This window comes from Lynx canadensis, chromosome B1, assembly GCF_007474595.2.
Source record: "Lynx canadensis isolate LIC74 chromosome B1, mLynCan4.pri.v2, whole genome shotgun sequence".
Classification (NCBI taxonomy): Eukaryota; Metazoa; Chordata; class Mammalia; order Carnivora; family Felidae; genus Lynx; species Lynx canadensis.
The window spans coordinates 44,350,907-44,370,930 of NC_044306.2; the positions used below are offsets into that span (position 1 = coordinate 44,350,907).

Consider the following 20,024-nt stretch of genomic DNA (forward strand, 5'->3'; position numbering starts at 1 on the left):
TTAAAAACTGCCTGAAATCGTCCCCAGTGAGACGATGAGCGCCGGCGCAGCTGAGGCAGCAGCCTCTGCAGGGAAGAATGGAGAGCAGGAAAGTGGGCTTTGTAGCAAGCAGCCTGGCATAGCTTTCCATTCCCTCGGTCGATGAGAGACGGAAGGTGAGCAAGAACCCAGCTGTTCTGGAAGACTCGGTCTGGGGCAAGTTCTCATTAGATTGGCACCTAACAGTATTCAGGGTCATGTATACCGCTCTGCCTCCCAGACGCTTGGATTGGAGCACAGAAGTGACACATTTAATGAACATGCTGCCAACTACAGATTTGCCCCTTGTTGCTCAAGGAGGGCTGGGGTCGGTGGTGTGCTGGAGCTGATTGTGCACACCTCTGACTCTTCTTCAGTGACCGCCTGTTGGCAGCTTGAAATCGAGCGCTACAAATCAGGGCACCCCCTCACACCCAGCCAGAGCTGGTTGTTCATCGTTTACCAGAACAACACCAGCTCGGTTTCAGCACGGGGATAGATGTAACAATCACATAGAGCCTGACAGCCAAGAGTGCTGTGTGATGATGAGCCCAAAGAAACATCCTTGACTTCTCTGAGCCACTATCCTAAGAACGGGAAGAGGGCTGTATCAGGTGTCTCAGATGCCTAGATGTAGAAAAAAAATGGGTGAGGGCCAGCTGGGGCCAGAACTGCCCAGGGACCCCTTGACCTAACCAATCCCACTCTGCTTACAGGGAAAGCCAGAAAGAACCGGAGAACAGCCAACAGTATTTATGAATCATTCAGCTTAAACAGGATTGAACAAGTTGACTAGCTAGGCCCTTTCCCACCTTTAACACTTGAATGTGAGCTAATTAAAACAAACGCCCATCATTTTAAAAATGGGAAAGTTTATTGTGAATCACCTTACTGGGCCAACAGCAAAATCCATGGAACCTGCATAGTAGGGATTCGTCATTTAGCAGGCTGTGGTGGGGCTTTTCCTCTGGGGGAGAGGAGGCTTAAAAAGCATTGTAAGGTACAGATCTTTGCTGTGAAGTGCTGATGACAGTCCTCACTTAGGTGATCCCAGAGAGAGAGAGTTGAGTTTTACTTGGTTTAACTGACTTCCACTTAACCGCTTTCAATTTCACAGCAAGCAAAGAAAACTAATTTCATCACCCCCGGGCCAAAGTATCTTTTCTTTCTAAGCATTCCCCAAGGGAAGAAAGCTGTTGGGTCAGCTGCATGGCAATCTATTATGTTAAGGTTTTTTGTTTTGTTTTGTTTTGTTTTTTTCAGTATTAATAATCGTGAACACACCAAACATAAATATCTGAACGTAATACTTGTTACTGGGTAGCACAGGGATTATATCAAACTTTAACAACCCCTATGACCAACAAATAGTCTTGTTTGTGGAAGACAGACTAGAAAAACATACACCCAGCACAGACAAATGGTTAAGTCTTAAACCCTTAATTAGGTTTCCTGGCAAAATGGTGGCTAATGAAAGCCACATGTGCTGGAATAGTGGCAGCCTCCCAGATTCCTGGAGCCTCTGCAGGCCCCAGAGGGGGACGTCTCAGAACAGCCAAGCAGCAGCCAAGCCTTTTGGACTGCCAGTCTGCTTAACTCCCCATTTTCTTCTCCGAAGAGCTTTTTCTTCTTTATATCCAGAAAGACTTTACCGGCGAGTACATCCATCCCATTTCATAAGGTGCTCTGTTTCCAGGGCACTATTCATACTGATGGATCACTGGAAAAGTGAGGTGGTCTTACGATGGTTTTGGAGTTCCCAAGTTCTCACTCAAGCTATCTAAGGTGCCAAGCTGATTCCATTATGCGAAAACTTTCCTTCCGTAGAGGACACGCACACAAATACGAAGCTGTTCAAAAATAACATGGGGAGGGGGCTTTACACAAAGTTTAGTGGGATGACATAATGGTACAGAGGAAGTTGGCTTTGCAATTATATTTCTAAACGGTCTGAACTTGGTCTCACTGCTGACATCATCTGGATGGTTACAAGGCCCCAAGGACGAAATGGCTGATCTCTTCTCAAACCAGACACAGATCGTCTTAGCTGGGCGGCCCGCTATGGATGCCACTGCGGAGGGCAGGGAGCTGGAGAGAGTGAGCTTCGTCCTCAGTAGTCCTTATGCTCCTTTTGAACTAGCCTTGCTGTTCTGGGTTGTCTTTTGGGATTTGACCTGGAGTGTCTAGGTACAAAACATAAGGACTTTAGGCACTGGTCACAGTCAGATGTGTGAGTTCTTCAGGAGTCCCTCTTGTATTTTCTTAATCAAATAATGACGACCATAAAGTCAGATCCAAGGTTATAATTTACCTTGATAATAAAAATTTAAAAATTTTAAAGGGGGAGCCCTGCAAGCAAGGCCCCTGGATGTTCACCCCCAGATGTCTGCATGTTCGCTGGCTCTCTTCTTTGGTGGTCAGGAGCCAGTGGAGACAGTCACCGTCCAACTTTCCCATGAACCCCCCCCCCCCCCCACTTACTTGTGTCATGCTTCTGCTCTTGCCCCAAATTCTTTCACCCAAATGGGAGAAATGGATAGTAAGTAATTTCTTATTTACATGCATTTCTCCTAAGATTTAAATTGCTTTCCTGCTAGTATTTCCTGACATCTGAAGCCTGTGTGAGATACACAACATATGGGAACTATTTCCATCTGGCACAAAAGAAAATAAGAATCTGCCTATATTGTAATTAGCTTCTAGACTTAACATGTTTAGTCCTGATCCACGATTGCATTGGTTGATAAGGTGTTTTGTTTTGTTTCGCTTTTGGATAACCGAGTTTTAAAAATGTTAGTGGTTATAAAATGACTAAAGTTCAGCCTACAACTTCCTGTTTGGAGGACAGGAAGAACTGTGCAGTGTTTTGCAATAGTTACAATTCTAGATTCTCCCTGCCCTTAAAAATAGCCAGAGAGAAAAGGCTTTCTTTTTTCACTTACAGCTTCTTTAGCAGAAGGGATGAGTCCTTTCGGTAATGAAACAGGTGAAGATGGCAATATGGACGATGAGGTAACTGGCGGCAGTTGTATACATTCCTCATCCTTAAACATCAGAACTGAGAGTTAGGTTACGGGTTTAAAACAAAATGTGTACTAGATCTATAGTCACACTGCCATGACTGCCAGGAACTTGTAACAATGACATATTTTGGCACAGGATTCAAGAGGCTACATTTGGAACCTAATTGCATATAGCCAAATGTTGACCTTTCTTACAAATAGACCTGTTAGTACAATAAATATTCCTTATTTAAAGAACACCACTGTATTCAAATACAGTTTCATTGAGGGATTTAAAAATATATGTTAACTTGTTCTCATTTTTAAAGCTAATTAATCAAATGAAAAGTAATTGTCCAACCTTAGTTCCCTTCAGTGGAGGTGCTACATCCAGCAGGTTCTCTTTAGATTCAGGATAAGTAGCTGGTTCCACAGGAATATCCATCTTTGGAGACTAGGAAGAGAGATATTTTATATAAACATAAGCTTTCTGTTATTCCTGAAACTCAGAAGCACTTCATAGTAATAAATGCTTTCTAGCACAACTTGCTTTCCACTAAATCCCTGACTTCTTCCAATTATACCCTTTGTGAGAACATATGAAATATGTCCCTGAAATAGCAACTTAGTGTTATTATCTTTGAATTATGAGCACCCTATATACAAAAGTTGCACCCTAAGGAGATCCTAGTATTAAAAATCCTCAGTCATTGAGACACCTGGCTGGCTCAGTTGGTGGAGTGTGTGACTGACTCTTGGTCTGAGCGTTGTGAGTTTGAATCCCACGATGGGTGTAGAAATTACTTAAAAAGTAAAATCTGAAAAAAAAAATCCCCATTTATGAACAAGCTCCTGATTTGTCAATTCTGATCCTGTTCTCACTCTCAACAACAGTCATTCATCAGCTTTTTTTTTTTTTTTAATGTTTGTTTATTTTTGAGAGAGAGTGGGTAGGGGAGGGACAGAGAGAGAGGGAGACAGAGAATCAATCCCAAGCAGGCTCTGCCCTGAGCCAAACAGGGGGCTTGAACCCACAAATCTTGAGAGTAACCTTAGTTACCGAAACTAAGGGTAGGACTCATCTGACAGAGCCACTCAGGCGCCCCTCATCAGCTTCTAATAGCATTGATATAACTTAGTCAAAATTGACATCTTTATCATCTTGGTGTCTAATAATAAGTGATAAATTTGTCTGAATTATTAAAATGGTAGGTGCTGCTTAAGAGAAGCTCCTGCAACATGAGGAAAATGTAAGGGATGGTATTTTAGAATAGCTGGATAACTTACTTTCAAGAATTATATTAATTAGATTTGAAAAGTAAATATGTCACTGCTCTTTGGAAATGAGTAATTTCTTTGTGCACTTTGGAGGGAAAAAAGCTACATATATCCTAAATTATAGTATACTTAACTTGATGTCTCTAAAGTCTTTACAGAACCTAGCATGCTACTTATTCTCATTTTGTATATATGGAAAATAGACATTTAAAGACGTGGATTTAAAAAAAAAAAAACTAATAAAATGCCTAGGAGCTTGTCATTTTGTCCTTGATTTCTAGGTTTTTTCTCAAACATTCTAGAAAGCAGCATCTGGATAAAGGGCTTATGCCCCTCTAGAATAATTCTGGAAATACAAATTTAGCTCTGAGATATTACACTATTCCAAGATTTCCTTGCTCCTGAGAACAGTCTAAGAATGACAAATTTGTTCTGTCTTAATGACCAAAGATAGAGTAAGAATCAGGTAGGCTGCCTTTTAGAACATGGTCTGGGTTCCATGTTCCAGGGTCCTTCCCAGACAAAGCCCAAATCTGATTAGTCTCTGGAAATATGGAAAGGAAAAGCAAGGTGGTGTTCCCTGAAGTACATTTTTCATGCTGGAATTCATCTAATATCCCTTGGCTTGTCCGAGGAATCACTAGCTTAACTAAATTAAAAATGATTGGTCCCCAATCCAGAGTACTTCACTAAACCACATGTGCAGCGTCTTCTGTAATGGTCTCTCCTTTCTTACCCATGCAGGTTCTGACTTAGACATGAAGCCACAAAGCAGAGAAGTGAGAGTCCCTTTCTTTTTTTTAAACAAAGAGATCGTGAGTGGGAGAGAGGGGCAGAGGGAGAGAAGCTTAAGCAGGCTCCACACTCAGTGCAGAGCCTGATGTAGGGCTCAATCCCACAACCACGGGATCATGACCTGAGCCAAAATCAAGAGTCGACGCTCAACCAACTGAGCCACCCAAGTGCCCCGAGAGGTCCTTTCTGATCAGAGCAAGATGCTCTAGTGATTGGGCCCATCCTGGGTTTTTCAGTAAAATACCAGGAGGGGGAAAAAAAACTGCTGAATTAAAGGCAACAAAAAATGATTAAGGAAACGAGTTGAAGGAAAACAAATAGTTTACATTCTAGATTGGCCATTCACTGCTTAAAAATTAATAGGAATCTGGACAAATAGACACGAAAGAACAGGGACTATTTAGTTTCAAAACAGAAAGTGGTGAAAACAGTCTGCTGCTGAAGACAAGATAGCTAAAGAGAAAGAATAAATGGGATTCCTAAATCAAGCTGGGATTAAAAAAAAAAGTAATAGCTCTAGAGCTGGAGCTAGTTTTAATGATTTTAATTTTTTAAAGAATTCTAAAACGATTTTAAAGCCAGTTGGACCAAATTCCAAAAGATATTCCAAAAGAAAGGTCTACCCTAACTGCAAGAGGAAATAAGACATTTATGGAGAGGCCCCAGTAACAGAAATCCCGAAACTCCATAAACCCAGGTACTTACCTCCCCACTTAGTGGTATCTCAATTGGCTTTGGCTTCACATCTATCAGGTAGAAGGTTCGGGACAGGAGCAACAGAGAAGGAGGGACATTCTCCTTCAGGTGGAGGTCCTGCCACTGGAGAACGGGAGGAGGATAAAACACGATCGAATCGCAGAATGTTAGAACTGGACATGACCCACAGTCATCTACTGCTTCCCTGGTTTTACAGCTTCCCCAGCCACACCCTGGTAAACAACGGCACAAGGATAATGCTCGTCTCCGGGCTTCTGAGCCAGTAGTTGTGCTGTGCAACCCCCTCACACCAGTGGGATCAGAGTGAGAGAGGGGGTGTTCCATTAAACTTTCAACCCAATTGTGGATCAAAGCAGCTCAGTATCTTTTCTTAGCCACAAAGCAGATAATGTGAAAGAAAAAATAAGACTCATGCATAACCAAGGAAATAAACTTTAAAATGAAAATGAGACGTAATTTTCAAGAACCAAATTGGTCAAGCTTAAATATTATTAGAGCGATCATACATGACCAGAGACAAAATTCAAAAAGTAAAATGTAATCAGTAACAATAAGCCTGCCTTCTACTCCTACCCTTTGCTACCTTGTTTCCCGCCCTAGAAGCAACCAGTGTTACCAGTTGTCCTGTGAATATACAAACATACATTTATAGGTGTTTCATCTTTACATAAAGTATGATATATATACACTGTTCTGCCCTTTGCTTTTTTTTTCCACTAAAATATCTTGGAGATTGATTCATATCAGTAGTTAATAGAGCTGCCTCTTTCTTTTTAAACATCTATTAAGTGTTCTATTGTTGCATGGAAATGCCACAATTTGATTGTTTTCCTATTAATAAACTTCAGGCTGTTTCCAATCTTTTGCTATTATAAATGGTGCTGCAATGGATAATCTTATTGATACATCATACTGCACAAGTGAAATTTCTAGGTCAAAGTAAATGCATTTTTAAATTCTGAAAGATTATGTGGAGGTTTTTCTCAGCAATGCATAAGCACCCCTCTCCCCAACCCTCAACAACACAGTGTGTCATCCGACTGATCTTTGTCCACATAATAGGTGAAGGGGATATCTCGTAGTTGTAATTTATCTTATTATGAAGCTAAGATGTTTCATCTGATTATCATTTTTAGATTTTCCTTCTATAAAGTGTCTGCCTGTATCCTAACACAGGAATTTTTTTTTAATTTTTTTAATTTTTTTTTAATGTTTGTTTATTTTTGAGAGAGAGACAGAGTGTGAGCAAGGGAGAGGCAGAGAGAGAGGGAGACACAGAATCCAAAACAGGCTCCAGGCTCTGAGCTGTCAGCACAGAGCCCAACGTGGGGCTCGAACCCATGAACCATGAGATCATGACCCAAGCCAGAGTCGGACGCTTAACCAACTGAGCCACCCAGGCACCCCGTGACACAGGAATTTTTAAATAATACATAGTGCTGGATGTCATATTGTTGGATTAGTATCCTCACTTCTTTGTGGTAAAAATGATACACCCTCTCAAGAAAGCTATTTGACAGTATGAACTCACCCAGTACTCTATGTTCAAGAAATAAATGATTTTAAGAAACTTTCTCTACAGTATGTTCACCTTCCAGCCAGAGCAGGTCCGACATGTAAGAGGAAAGAGCTACCTGACCTGGTTTCGAAGCCACAACAGCGACTCCCTTTCCAAAACACTCCGTGTACACTTGATAGCACTTCTTACAGTTATGAGAATTTTAACAGGAGCTGCTCCTTTGTTCGAAAACATTGATGCTCTTAGTTAAAATATGTTGTCTGAGGGAAACTATGAAACATCTGCTGCCAAAGTCAAGGCTTTACATTGGCTTGAGGCATTAACTGGAAAAGTGGTCCCAGGTGAGCCACCGGGCAAGGTTTAGAACTCCGGGTGGATTCACACATGACAGGCCTTGGATGAGAGATTTTGCCCAAACCCGTTAAATAGCTGAAGTATGCAAAACTCTAAGGTGGCCCCAAGATTCCCCGTCCCCAGTGCACCCACACCTCCTTCCAGTTATTCAAGCATGAATGTAGGTGCTGCCAGGAGGAGTTTGCAGATATAATTAGGGTCCCAAGTCAGTAGGCCTTAAAGTAGGAAGTTATCTAACTAGGTCTCGCCTAATCACGTGAGATCTCTAAATGTGGAGCTAGAGGTCAAAAAGGGGAAGTCTGAGATGAGAAGCTTACAGGGGTCTGGCTAGCGAGAAGCTTTGCACTTCTGACAGACAGAACTTGTAAGCTAACAAACAGGTGCTGTTTTCAGCAACTAAGTTTGTGGTAGTTTCTTAGCAGCAACAGAAAACTAACAGAGTACCCTGTCTCCATCAAAAGAGTAAATCTAGCTTCTGGGGTGCCTGGGGGGCTCAGTCAGTTAAGCATCTGACTTCAACTCAGGCCATGATCTCATGGTTCATGAGTTCGAGCCCCACATCAGGCTCTCTGCACTGAGCGTGGAGACTGCTTGGGATTCTCTCTCTCTCCCTCTCTCTCTTTGCTCCTTCCCCACTTGCACTGTCTCTCAAAATAAATAAATAAACTTAAAAACAAAATAAATCTAGCTGCTTCAGTGTCCCACTGCTCAATTACATGAGGCAAACTAAGGTAAGATGGCTCGCCTGAGAAGTCGACATTGCAAAGTGAGGTCTGCAAATCGCAGGGAAGAGAGTTCTAGTGAGAGTGGCCCGGGAGAGCCGCTACTTGCCTCTGTGAGCTGCTGTCTCAGTTGCTCCTCAGTGAGACCCAGGGATCTCATTCCTCGGGCCCTGCAGGCAGCCTGCAGTTCTGACACGCTCAAAGCACTCACCCCTTCTTTGGCAATTATCTGAAAGAAACGTAAGCAGTGGTACTGGATCCTTCCGTCCCAATCTTACCAAACGCCTAAATTCCAACAGATCAGGGGAAACACTACATCTCTCACACCTTGTCCTCTGCACTGACTAAAGGCGCAGCAGTTGGAAATGAAGGGAACCCTGCCAACAGGTATTAATAGTATCAGAGATAGTCCCGTAACTCCTCCCCAACACTCTCATCCAAGTAATTCTTTCCCCTCTTGGTTTGCATTTTGGCTGGTTGTGACATCTCTTCCCCTTCGTGGCAGCTTTAGGCTTCATCAGAAAATATTCCACTTGAAAAGTTTTCAGTGTTACCATTTGCTGCGTGTCCCAGTATCACTCTCCCCCCAACCCCGCCCCCCACTGGGGCACAGCCCTACCTCTGGTCCACAAAACTCTCTCAATATCTAACAGTTTCTGCTTGTTGTGCCCCAAAACTACAGTACTTCTGGGACCGGTATTGTTTATTCCAAAGTTCTGGAAGCAACAGCTGAAATCTAAATGAGGCCAAAGGGATGGTGCTTTCTCAGTTCTGGGAATCTTGCTCCCTCAGGCAGAATGCTTTCCTTAGAGCAGCTGATTCTGACTCAAAAAACATTCTTTCCATTTTTTAAGGAGCCTAATTAGTAGTTACAATGCCTTTTCCTCCATAAGATGTCCAGGCTCTGCTTCCCCTCTCCGCATTATGACTTGTCACCCCTTCTTATCAGGCCAACTCACCGGGCAGAATATTTACTCTGGCATCAGCTCTGAGGAAGGGGAGCTGAGGTGTGGGGGTAGAGCGCTGGCCTTAGCAATGGAAGACTCTCAGGAATCTCCTGGGCTGCTGCTCCTTCCCAGCAGGTCCTAACTACTTTAGATTACTAAATTGCTAACTGCTTGTGAGGGCCTTCTCCAGAAAGTGCGTCAGAGTAAGACAAACAACTCCTAAAATGAGTAATCACAGTTCACGTTGTCATGGTAATGACTGTTTAAACCATTCAATGGTTTGCCAGAACCAGTCCCGGAGAAGATCTAAGAGAAGATATTGCACTTTATCACAAAGCCACCCCAAGGGATCTCCCATGCCTTGCTGATTCCCTATGGCTATAGTTAAGCTCTTACTTCATCATCTGCTTTGACAGACTTCAGTTTCATCAGAAGTTGAAAGCGAAGCAAATTGTTGGTTCCAAAGGGCTGCAGTTCTAGTAGTTTGCAGAGGGCGACCAGCTGAGGTCGGTCTAGGTGTTCCAGGGTTAGCTGATCCTCAAACAGTTTGGAAAAGCGAACTATCTCCTTTGTACTGGGCTTGTGGCCTGTCTGAACCTAGGCAATGAGACAAAGAGGTTCATTAAAATGTATTTTTTTAAATTTTTTTTTAATGTTTTATTTATTTTTGAAATAGGGAGAGACAGAGCATGAACAGGAGAGGGTCAGAGAGAGGGAGACACAGAATCTGAAACAGGCTCCAGGCTCCGAGCTGTCAGCACAGAGCCCAACGCGGGGCTCGAACTCATGGACCGCGAGATCATGACCTGAGCCGAAGTCGGCCACTCAACCGACTGAGCCACCCAGGTGCCCCTAAAATGTATTTCTTACTTAATTTAACCTTCCCTGTAGACTATTTGAAAGACACATCCACACACAGACTCTATCTTATGTCTGGAAATCAGCCCTGTGGTACAAAAAGGAGAAATCTGTCCAAGTCAGTCTAAGTCAACTGAAAAATCAGGAGTAGTTCACAAGTCTGACTCTAGATCTACGGTTCTTTCCACGAAGTTATCAACGTCTTCAACACATGACTGCTTTAAAATGGGTTTTTCTGCAAATCTCTAAATGTTTGCAGTACTGTATCTGTATAACTAAGGTATGTGCAAAGTCAGAGACCATGAACAATTTGGAAGCTCCATGATGACATGAAGTTTTCATATAACTGCCAGCCTGGAAGTTGTTGTCTGGTATTACAAAAGAGACTGACACCTGTTTGACGTAGGATGAGAACTGTGTAGAGGCGTCTCCCAACTTGGCCCTGTTCCTCCTTGCCATTTCTGTAATTGTTTCTTGAAGAAATTTTGCTAGTTCCAACTTTGCAGCCATTTTCTTTTTCTGTTTTTCTTCCTTAATAATAGAAGAGGAGGAAGTTAATCATTCATGATTGCAACTTCATAGATAAAGATGAGAAAAAAATAACCACCACCTTGTTATTGTTCATCCCTACTTCATGTGTTAATATTATTTTCAGACCTAATTAAATGGGTTTTGTGAGAAGCAGAATAAAAACTAGCCTCTGCAACTTGACTCCTTAATCTTACCTTTTATTTGTTACTAACACAATGATCATAAATATTTGATAGATCCAAATTGTCCCCTCAATGGCAGCCTTTGTCATTATTTAGAATGAGAATTTAGCTCTTAGCCTGGTACAACCAAACCATCTAGTTGGACCAACCTCCGGTCTCAGTGGTCCCAGATTTTGCATGAGCCAGAAAGTAACTGGGAAAGAAACTGGGAAAGTAACTCTATGCTACTGTAGCACGTAGTTTCATACAAAACAGATACAATTAATTATAATACACTGACGTAAGTGTTACAACAGATGTGAACAAAGCACTACACAAAAAAGAATTACATGTACATTCCTTTTTTTTTTTTTTTTTTTAAGTAAGCTCTACTCCCAGGGTGGGCCTTGAACTCCAAGATCCTATGATCTACTGACTGAGCCAGCCCCTAAATGTACACTCTTAAGACTCGATGTTGACAAGTGTTTCTAAATCCTCATTCACTATCAGAAATGCAGTGTGGTAGCATTTTCAGAATAACCATAGTCAGGACTCAGGGGGATGGAGAGAAAGAGAAAGCTTTGTCTATTTTTTAAGTTGTCCAAGAGATTCTAATGATCAGCCAATCATAGCAATCATTGATTTTTAGAAAGATCTGAAGAGACGCAACCAAAAAAAAAAAAAAGAAAGAAAAATCACACAATGGCAATGGCAATACCATCATGAGATCCATCCATCCATCTATTCATTTATTTACTGAGCATCTACCCTGTGCTAGGTGCTGGGGATAAAACAAGCAAAAACAGAGAAGAATTCCTGCCCTCATGGAACTTCTAGTCTAATGGGAAAGACAAACATTAGTGACTAATGATAATCCAAAATTTCCATAAATTAATGTAAAAGTGTAACAAATAAGTATGAGGAGAGTGAATGGGTGCTCTAATCTGATGTAAATAGTGTCCTGCCTCCCATAACCTGCTTCCCTCCACCATCACCTACTCTGTCTGTCTGTCTCATTCATCTCCATGAAAAGAAAGAAAGAAAAAGGTACTTTCTAAAACTCTGGCCATGATGTGTGTATATGTATGTTTGGGGAACGAGAAGTGTTGAGGAAAGAGGAATGTTTAGATAAATCACTTCCTCTCTGCCCCCATCTTCCTGCACGCACAAATACATTCCTTGGAATCTCAAGATATTAATTCTAGGTCCTGATTACTTTAAACGTAAGTAAACTAAACCACTACCAGTCAGTTAAATATTGAAGCTTGATTCTACCCCCTGACACCTATCTCAAATGTATCTTCAAGTTTTTATTCCTAATACCACTTTCATAATTTAATCCTCTCACTCCTGTGCTACTGTAACGGCATTCCAGATGATTTCCCTCCCTTGGCTCTGCCCTCTTCAATCCTTCCAGCTAGCAAAATTATTTTTCTAAGGTACAGATCTAATCATGTTACTCACCCTCTGCGTAAATTTACCTTCCATCATTCACCATGGTCAAAGGCAAACTCTAAATTCCTTAGGGTGGTAGACGCTTTCCAACCTGACCCAACACATCACTTTTGTCTCATCTTCCACCATGGATCTCCTTGTATTCCCTACTCAAACCACAAAGAAGCACTCAGTGTCTCAGATTCTGTCATACTCTTTTATACAATTAAGCCATTGTAAGTGCTACTCTTTCTATCCAGAAAGCCTTTCAAATGCTGCAGCAAAATTCTACCACTTTTCTAGTCTCAGTCGCCTAGCTATCTCTTCTATGAGACATTTCCCAATCCCATTTAAAAGTTGTCCTTTTCAGGAGTGCCTGGGTGGCTCGTTGGTTAGGTGTCCTACTCTTGATTTGGGCTCAGGTCATGATCCCACGGTTTGTGGGATTGAGCCCCACATTGGGCTCCGTGCTGACAACATGAAGCTTGCTTGGGATTCTCTCTTTCCCTCTCTCTCTGCATGCCCCACCACCCTTCCCCCCCACTGCGTACACACTCTCTCTCTGTCTCTCTCAAAAGAAATAAACATTTAAAAACAAATACATAAAAGTTGTCCTTTTTGTCCTCTTGTAATGTTGTGTTAATGCCTTTGTACCTCTGTGTAGTAAGAGTGGCACAGCATGGAAAGAATGAAGGGGCCACCCCAGTGACCATCCAATGAGGATCCCTCTTCTCCAGGACGAGTCTTAAGCACTAAAGTGTCTGTCTGGCTAAACCTACTATTCAACTAGTCCCTGCAATAGCAGTTGATTTTTGTTTTCTTTTTTTTTTAATAGTTAAAAAGTTACGATTCAATGGGATCACATTGTCACAAATGATGCTAGAAAAACTTGGTATCCACACGCCAAAAAAAAAAAAAAAAAAGTCTTAACACTGATGTTCCACCTCTCACCAAAATTAACTCAAAACAGATTATAGACTTACATTTAAAACTCAAAATTATAAAACATCCGGAAGAAAACACAGGAGGGGCACCTGGCTGGCTCAGTCAGTAGAGCAATGCGACTCTTGATCGCAGGGTCGTGAGTCAAGCCCCATGCTGGGTGTGAAGCCTACTTAAAATAAAATGTAAAAAATTAAAAAAAAAAAAATATATGAGAAAACCTAGGTGACCTAGAGTTTGGCAATGAGTTTTTAGATACAACACCAAAAGCATGAGCCAAGAAAAAAATCTATCGATAAGTTGTACTCAAAATGAAAAACTTTAGCTCTGTGAAAGCCAGTTAAGAGAATGGACAAGCTATAGGCTGGGAGAATATATTTGCAAAACACATATCTGATAGAGGACTTGTATCCAAATATACTAAGAACTCCTAAAACTCAACAATAAGAAAATGAACAACTCCATTAAAAAGTTGGCAAAAGACAGATACCTCCCCAAAGAAGATATACAGGTAGCAAATAAGCATATGAAAATAAGCATGTGTTCAATATTACACCTCATCAGAGAATTGCAAACTAAAATAACAATGAGATATCACTTTACACCTATTAGAATAGCTAATATTCACAGCAGTGACAACACAATGCTGATGAAGACAAAGAGCTATGGGAACTCTCATTGCTGGTGAGAATAAAAAACGGTATCACTACCTGGGGAGACAGTTATTTTTTTTTTCCAAAACGAAACAGTCTTACCATACGATCCAGCAATTGCTTTCCAATGTACTTAGGAACCCAAATGAGTTGAAACCTTATGCTCGTACAAAAACCTGCACACAGACATTTATTTATGGCAGCTTTATTTATAATTGCCAAAAACTGGAAACAACCATGATATGTTTCAACAGGTGAATTCAACAACCTGTGGTACATTCACACAGTGAAATATTATACACTGATAGAAATGAGCGATGAAAGGAGTGCACACTGTATGATCCCAACTATCTGACGTTCTGGAAAAGGCAAAACTATAGAGACAGTGAAAAGATCAGTGGTTGCCACTGATTCGGGGAGGTAGGAGGAACAACAAATGACACACAGGGCATTTTTAGGGCAGTGAAACTATTCTGGGTGATAGTGTGATGGTAGATACATAACATTATGCATTTTTCAAAACCCAAGAACTGTACATTACAAAGAGTAAAGCATAATGTAAAGTATGAAATTTAACTAATAATAATATCTAGATATTGGTTCTTCAGTTATAACAAACAGACCACACAAATGCAAGATGTTAATATAGGAGAAATGGGAGGTGGTACCTGGGGACCCTTCATATTTTCTGCTCAATTTTTCTATAAACGTGAAAACTGCTCTAAAGAATAAAGGCTATTCATCTTTTTTAATTTTAAAAAATCCTACGTACCTTTTTGGATTCACTTTCAAAAGTTGATGGCAACATCTCTGGGAAGAATTTCAGAAATGCTGGTAATAAGAATTCCATGAAGGGTACAATGAGGAACACCATAAATGGAACCAGGCGGAAGAAATCAGCACAAGTTCTCAAGAGCTAAAGAATTAAATGCATATGCGGTATTCATTATTTTAGGGTATGCCCCCCCCCCAAAAAAAAAAAAAAGAAACCAAAAAAGCCTGCCTTGGTTCTTAAAGTGTTAAAAACCCTCAACAGATTTTCTCTGTTTATAAAATGGAAAGGTAGAGTTTTCCTCTTTACCACAGCTCTGAAGTAATATCTATGGGACACCTTCAAGGAAATCTATGACAACCAAAACATGTTATTGGCATCTTTTAGCTTTCATCTAAGTTAGAGGCCTGTACTTTAATAATACAGTATCTGTTAAAAACTGATTTTTGAAATGCATATACAGAATATATCAACAGTAGTTTCTACTTCAGGTGCACAGATCAAACCCGAAGTTTCTCCACTCTGTGGGGAGATCAGAAAATACAATTATAATCATCTTATAGGCAAATAAGAATCTTGCCTAAAGTTGGAGGGTCAGTCAGTTTCAGACAAATAAACTCAATCAGAAACTCTGGTTCTCACCATCAGTTACTACTCCTACTTTGGGATTTTTAGGATGAACTTTAAGTCGAGTTTAAAACTTGGTTCCCCAACACTTCACTTTAATTTTACATTTTCTTTCTCAAGAATGACGCTTGCCTACCCTTCGTCTCTCTCGTCTGGTCAGCACCTGTCCATGCAATAGCCTCCAAACCATCCGGGCAGCAACTTTGGTGTCAATCCAAAGTAAATAAAATCCATTGTAATAATATTTAAGTTCACCCATAATTTTTTGTCTATAAGATCGCTTTTCTTCTTTAATCTTCATGCCAGCTCCTTTCGTGGGCTCAGGGTTTGTCACCTGTGGCTTTTTTGGGGTTTGCTCCGGCTGAGGTTTACCAGGGACGTCTTGTAGCCAGCAAGTTGATGTGTGTAGCTTTTGTATTATTCTAGTTCGTAAGTGCAGTACTTTACTGCCTGACTGATTAGGACAGGAATACTTCTTGCTTCCATAGTCCTTCATATATGTTTTCTTTAAATGGGAATCTGGCAAGTGAAGAAATGCAAATGATGGGGAGTAAGAAGAGCTTGGTGATGGACAAAATGGCTAGGGAATCTGGAACAAAAAGCAACATCCTCTGAGTTGAGCACATACTAGGACAAACTCAAAAATTAAAGAAATAGACATTTTCTCTGGTTAAAATAAAACAACAGTTTTTAAGGTTGTATTTTAAAAGCACATGATAGTCATTAACGAATGAAATATAACTTTTTACCCCAGTTGAAGAACAAGGTACTTTATGGTTGAATGATATACTCTAGAAGAAATACTAATAAGCTAATTCCTAAAAATAACTGGTATATTACAAGTTAGAAACCCCACAACTATTAATTTAAAAATTAATAATGGCAGGGGCGCCTGGGTGGCTCAGTCGGTTAAGCCTCCAACTTCAGCTCAGGTCATGATCTCATGGGTTTGTGAGTTCAAGCCCCGCGTTGGGCTCTGTGCTGAAAGCTCAGAGCCTGGAGACTGCTTCAGATTCTGTGTCTCCCTCTCTCTCTCTGACCCTCCCCTGCTCGTACTCTCTCTCTCTCTCAAAAATAAACATTAAAAATAATAATAATAATAAATAAATAAATAAATAAATAAAATAAAAATCTAATAGCAAATATTTTTCCATCACGGTGTGTGTTTGAAAGTGTTGCCTTTATCTACTCTCATGAAACAGGTGGAACGTTTGTGTCTTCAGTTACTCTGCTGACAATAAGAATATTGTTTGAGGGGTGCCTGGGTGGCTCAGTCAGTTAAGCATCTGACTCTTGATTTAGGCTCAGGTCATCTCAAGGTTTGTGAGTTTGAGCCCTGCATCAGGCTCTGTGCTGACATAGTGGAGCCTGCTGGGGATTCTTTTTCTCCCTCTCTCTCTGCCCCTCTCCTGCCCGCTCACTTGCTTTCTCTCAAAAAAAAAAAAAAAAAAAAAGTAAGATTGCTTGAACAAAACTCTTCATGGCCTCCGTGGGTATTAACCAATCACATAATACCGCTTTGTCTGTGTAGTGCCCATGGACTCCCTCAAATGAGAGACATTTACAGCTGAAATGCCCTTCAGCTTCAAGAATGTTAGGTAAGAATTAGAATTGGGCACCCCATCCATAGATTTCTATATCGTAGTTTTACAATAGCTCATAATCTTCAGTTAAATTAGCACATTAGACTGTTTGAAAATAAAAATTCGACCCATCTAGGCAAAGAAAGTTCCTGGCAAGGACAGCTCTTCTGGCAAAGAGATGGCTTTTCCATTCTTGTGGACTGTTTTTGAAGCATGCCAAGATAAAACACATTTTGAAGGGCCAAAAGGCAAAATGTGCAATGTATCAGGCACAAAGTAAGTTCTCAGTGAATATACTTTGGAATAGTAAGTGATAACAGACCCTACTATGGCAGTTATGCGGCCTAGGACTGGTTTGTTTGCCAGCCACTGTATTCATTTTTGTATCTAAGGGCGGCATGTAACATTTATTGATTATGGAGGTATCACTCTAAAACCATGATGTCTTCTGTCTTACCTGTGCCATACATCTACAGAATTACTCAGGCTGAGTTCTAAGGCATATAGAAAATTCAGGTAGGTTTAAATACCATAAAATATGAGCTTCCTAAAAACCAGGATAGTTAAAGGCAACAAAACTTTACTTTTTAAAAAGGTTTTATTTTTAAGTAACCTCTACACCCACGTGGAGCTTGAACTCCCAACCCTGAGATCAAGAGTCCAACACTCTTCCCACTGAGCCAGCTGGGTGCCCCCAGCAAAGCTTTAATTTGTTGTGTAACCAGCCTATCCTTTCACATATATCTTTTTCATCTAGAAGAAAAATCATATGAATTTGGCAGGGGAAGGGGGGATTCCATTCCACAGCTTACCTTGTTCGGGCAATAGCTAAGATTGTATTATAACTGTAGAAAGCCATATTTATATTTGTCTCAACTAGTCAACATAGGAACCTAGACAGAAGTAAGTACACGATTTAGTATTTTAAAAACACATCAATTATAAAGATATCAGGATTTAAGTGTTTACTATTGCAAGGGTAGAAAATTTGCACATTCCATTCAAGGCATAAAATCTCTCTCAAGTTCATGAATGTTTTCTCAGCCCTGGATCTGGAAATGGTACTTTGAGATCCCAACAAACAGAAATAAGTTCTAGTACAACGGTGCTCATGATGGCGATATGGTCTTCAAAGACTTCTATTTGTGGTCAGTAACACCTAGTAACCCACTAGAATGATTGCCAGGTTGTTAAAGAAGCTAAGCAATACACACTTATTTGTAGTCTAAGAATACAGGTAGAATGAAGTAAATATCCGTAATTTGTTTCACTTAGCTTTTCCCCCATACTTGGCCAAGCTGCCCCAAACTTTAAAGACTGAAAGTACTCACTAAACACTCATGTAGCAGTGAAGAGATAACATGGTACCTACTAATAATTCAAGTGGAGGTAAATCGGTTTCCTGTATTGGTGGTTCTCCAGAGTCCAAACTGAGCTTTGCACCTTTAAATAAGCTTTATCAAAACCCTTTTCCATCCTGGGGCGCTTTTCAGCCAAGAGCAGCAAGGTGCTTTAGGAATATCCCTTAGCGTCAACTCTGCCTTCCTGCAGCTGGAAAAGGCCTAGACCAGGGTGTTCTCCTGGACGGAAACCTCAACCACAGAGCTGACATTTTGAACAGGAGTTCAAATAATCCTTCGGAACATCTAAAAACATCTAAACCCAGGCTAAGGGCGGGTGGTCTCCTGCTGGAGGGATGCCACACCCGATCCGGCGGTTAGCCTGCTCTCTGGCCCCCGGGCGCTCCCGCCCGGAGCTGTGGGCAACCACTTCCTAGGCGGGGACTGCCGGGCCCCGCCTGCGCCATCGCGCCGCCCACGCCCACACGCCGAGGGCCCCGGGCTCCCCGGGTTACCTTTGCTTTAGGCCCTTGACGACACAGGGGCGAAACGCGCTCTCGGCTTTTGTGCACGTAGTGTGTTGGAGGATTGTGTTTGTGGTAGCGGGGTCTCGGGGGGGGGGGGTGGTGGTGGTTCTTTGTGTTTGGGTGCGGGGATGATGCGGGTACGGGGGCGACAACCTTGTAGGCGATCCAGGTTTATGGAAGGAAGCCGAGGAGAAGCCGGGCGCGGGGTACGGAAGAGAAAAGAGGAAGCGAAGCACCGAGGGAGGGGGAATGGAGGTTGAGCTCCAAAGTTGGGGGGCGGGCAGGGGCACGAGGTCAAGGGCTGAGGAGAGTGCTGAAGGGAACTGGAAGCTGTCGGGAAAACTGGACGCTGATGGGAAGAGCAGGATGCGGCGGGACCGGGCTCCGGAGGGAAAAAAAAGCAGGCGAAGTCCTCCGAATAACAGCTGGAGGACTTGGCCCGCCCACCCCTACCTCCTTGGGCCGGCTCCCCGGAACGGCTGCCTCAGTCCTCCAGTCCCTTCCCAGTCTCCCCTCCCCCAGCTCCCCATCTAGAAGGGCCCCGGGCCAAGTCTCTATGGCTCCACCTCTTTCCTCACCCGTTACGTCGCTCTGAGTGACGACACCACCCACCAATAAGCGCTCGGGTTACGGGCAGGGAGGGCGTCCTTCGCTGTGGCAGCCCTGGAGGCAGCGAAGGTCCAGCTGCCACCAGCTAAATGACCTTTCTATTGGGCTCAGCTTAAGAAGAGGCTGTACTGCGGGAGGGGGCAAGACTGACGTTTTCTCGCCCGTCCACACTCTATGAGCTGTGGGCTAACCCTCATTGAAGGCTAAAGAACCTCTTACCCTACCGATGGCGTAATATGCCCGATAGTCGCCATGGTAACCATCTTAAAGTCACGAATTACATCACTTTGATGTACTCCCCCACCCCCACCCCTCCGAATCAGCAACTGCCGGGGTTGGGGTGGCGCCGAGAGCTAGGCGGAGAGGGAATGGCAGAAAGGGCGGGAATGGTTAGGAAAACATCCCTTTCCTTTCTCCGAGGCCTAAGAGTGGAATGCTGTGAAATCTTCATATGGAAATATGAATTCCACTAAAGTAATTTGCTTTATAAATCCGTTCTTAACAGATATTGTTTATGATAGTAGTTTTTGTAGAAATGTCAAATAGCATTTAAGATGTATATTATAGTAGCCGTACAGTGACGTAGGCACTACAGGTTTGGGGCACTTCAATTCCTAGGTTGGGTAACTGAGCCA

At 42.1% G+C, this 20,024-nt stretch overlaps 1 protein-coding gene across 1 annotated transcript; it reads right to left on the reverse strand.

Annotated features, from left to right (window-relative positions):
- Positions 1-870: 870 nt before the first annotated feature.
- Positions 871-18,739, reverse strand: LETM2 (leucine zipper and EF-hand containing transmembrane protein 2). The gene is given in 12 exon segments (XM_030312624.1): positions 871-2,201; positions 2,961-3,062; positions 3,382-3,474; positions 5,799-5,912; positions 8,515-8,634; positions 9,749-9,949; positions 10,604-10,741; positions 14,704-14,847; positions 15,467-15,897; positions 15,900-15,919; positions 17,726-17,806; positions 18,282-18,739. Coding segments are annotated over 11 exon segments (1,473 nt in total). The 5' UTR covers positions 17,773-17,806; positions 18,282-18,739; the 3' UTR covers positions 871-2,138.
- Positions 18,740-20,024: the final 1,285 nt, after the last annotated feature.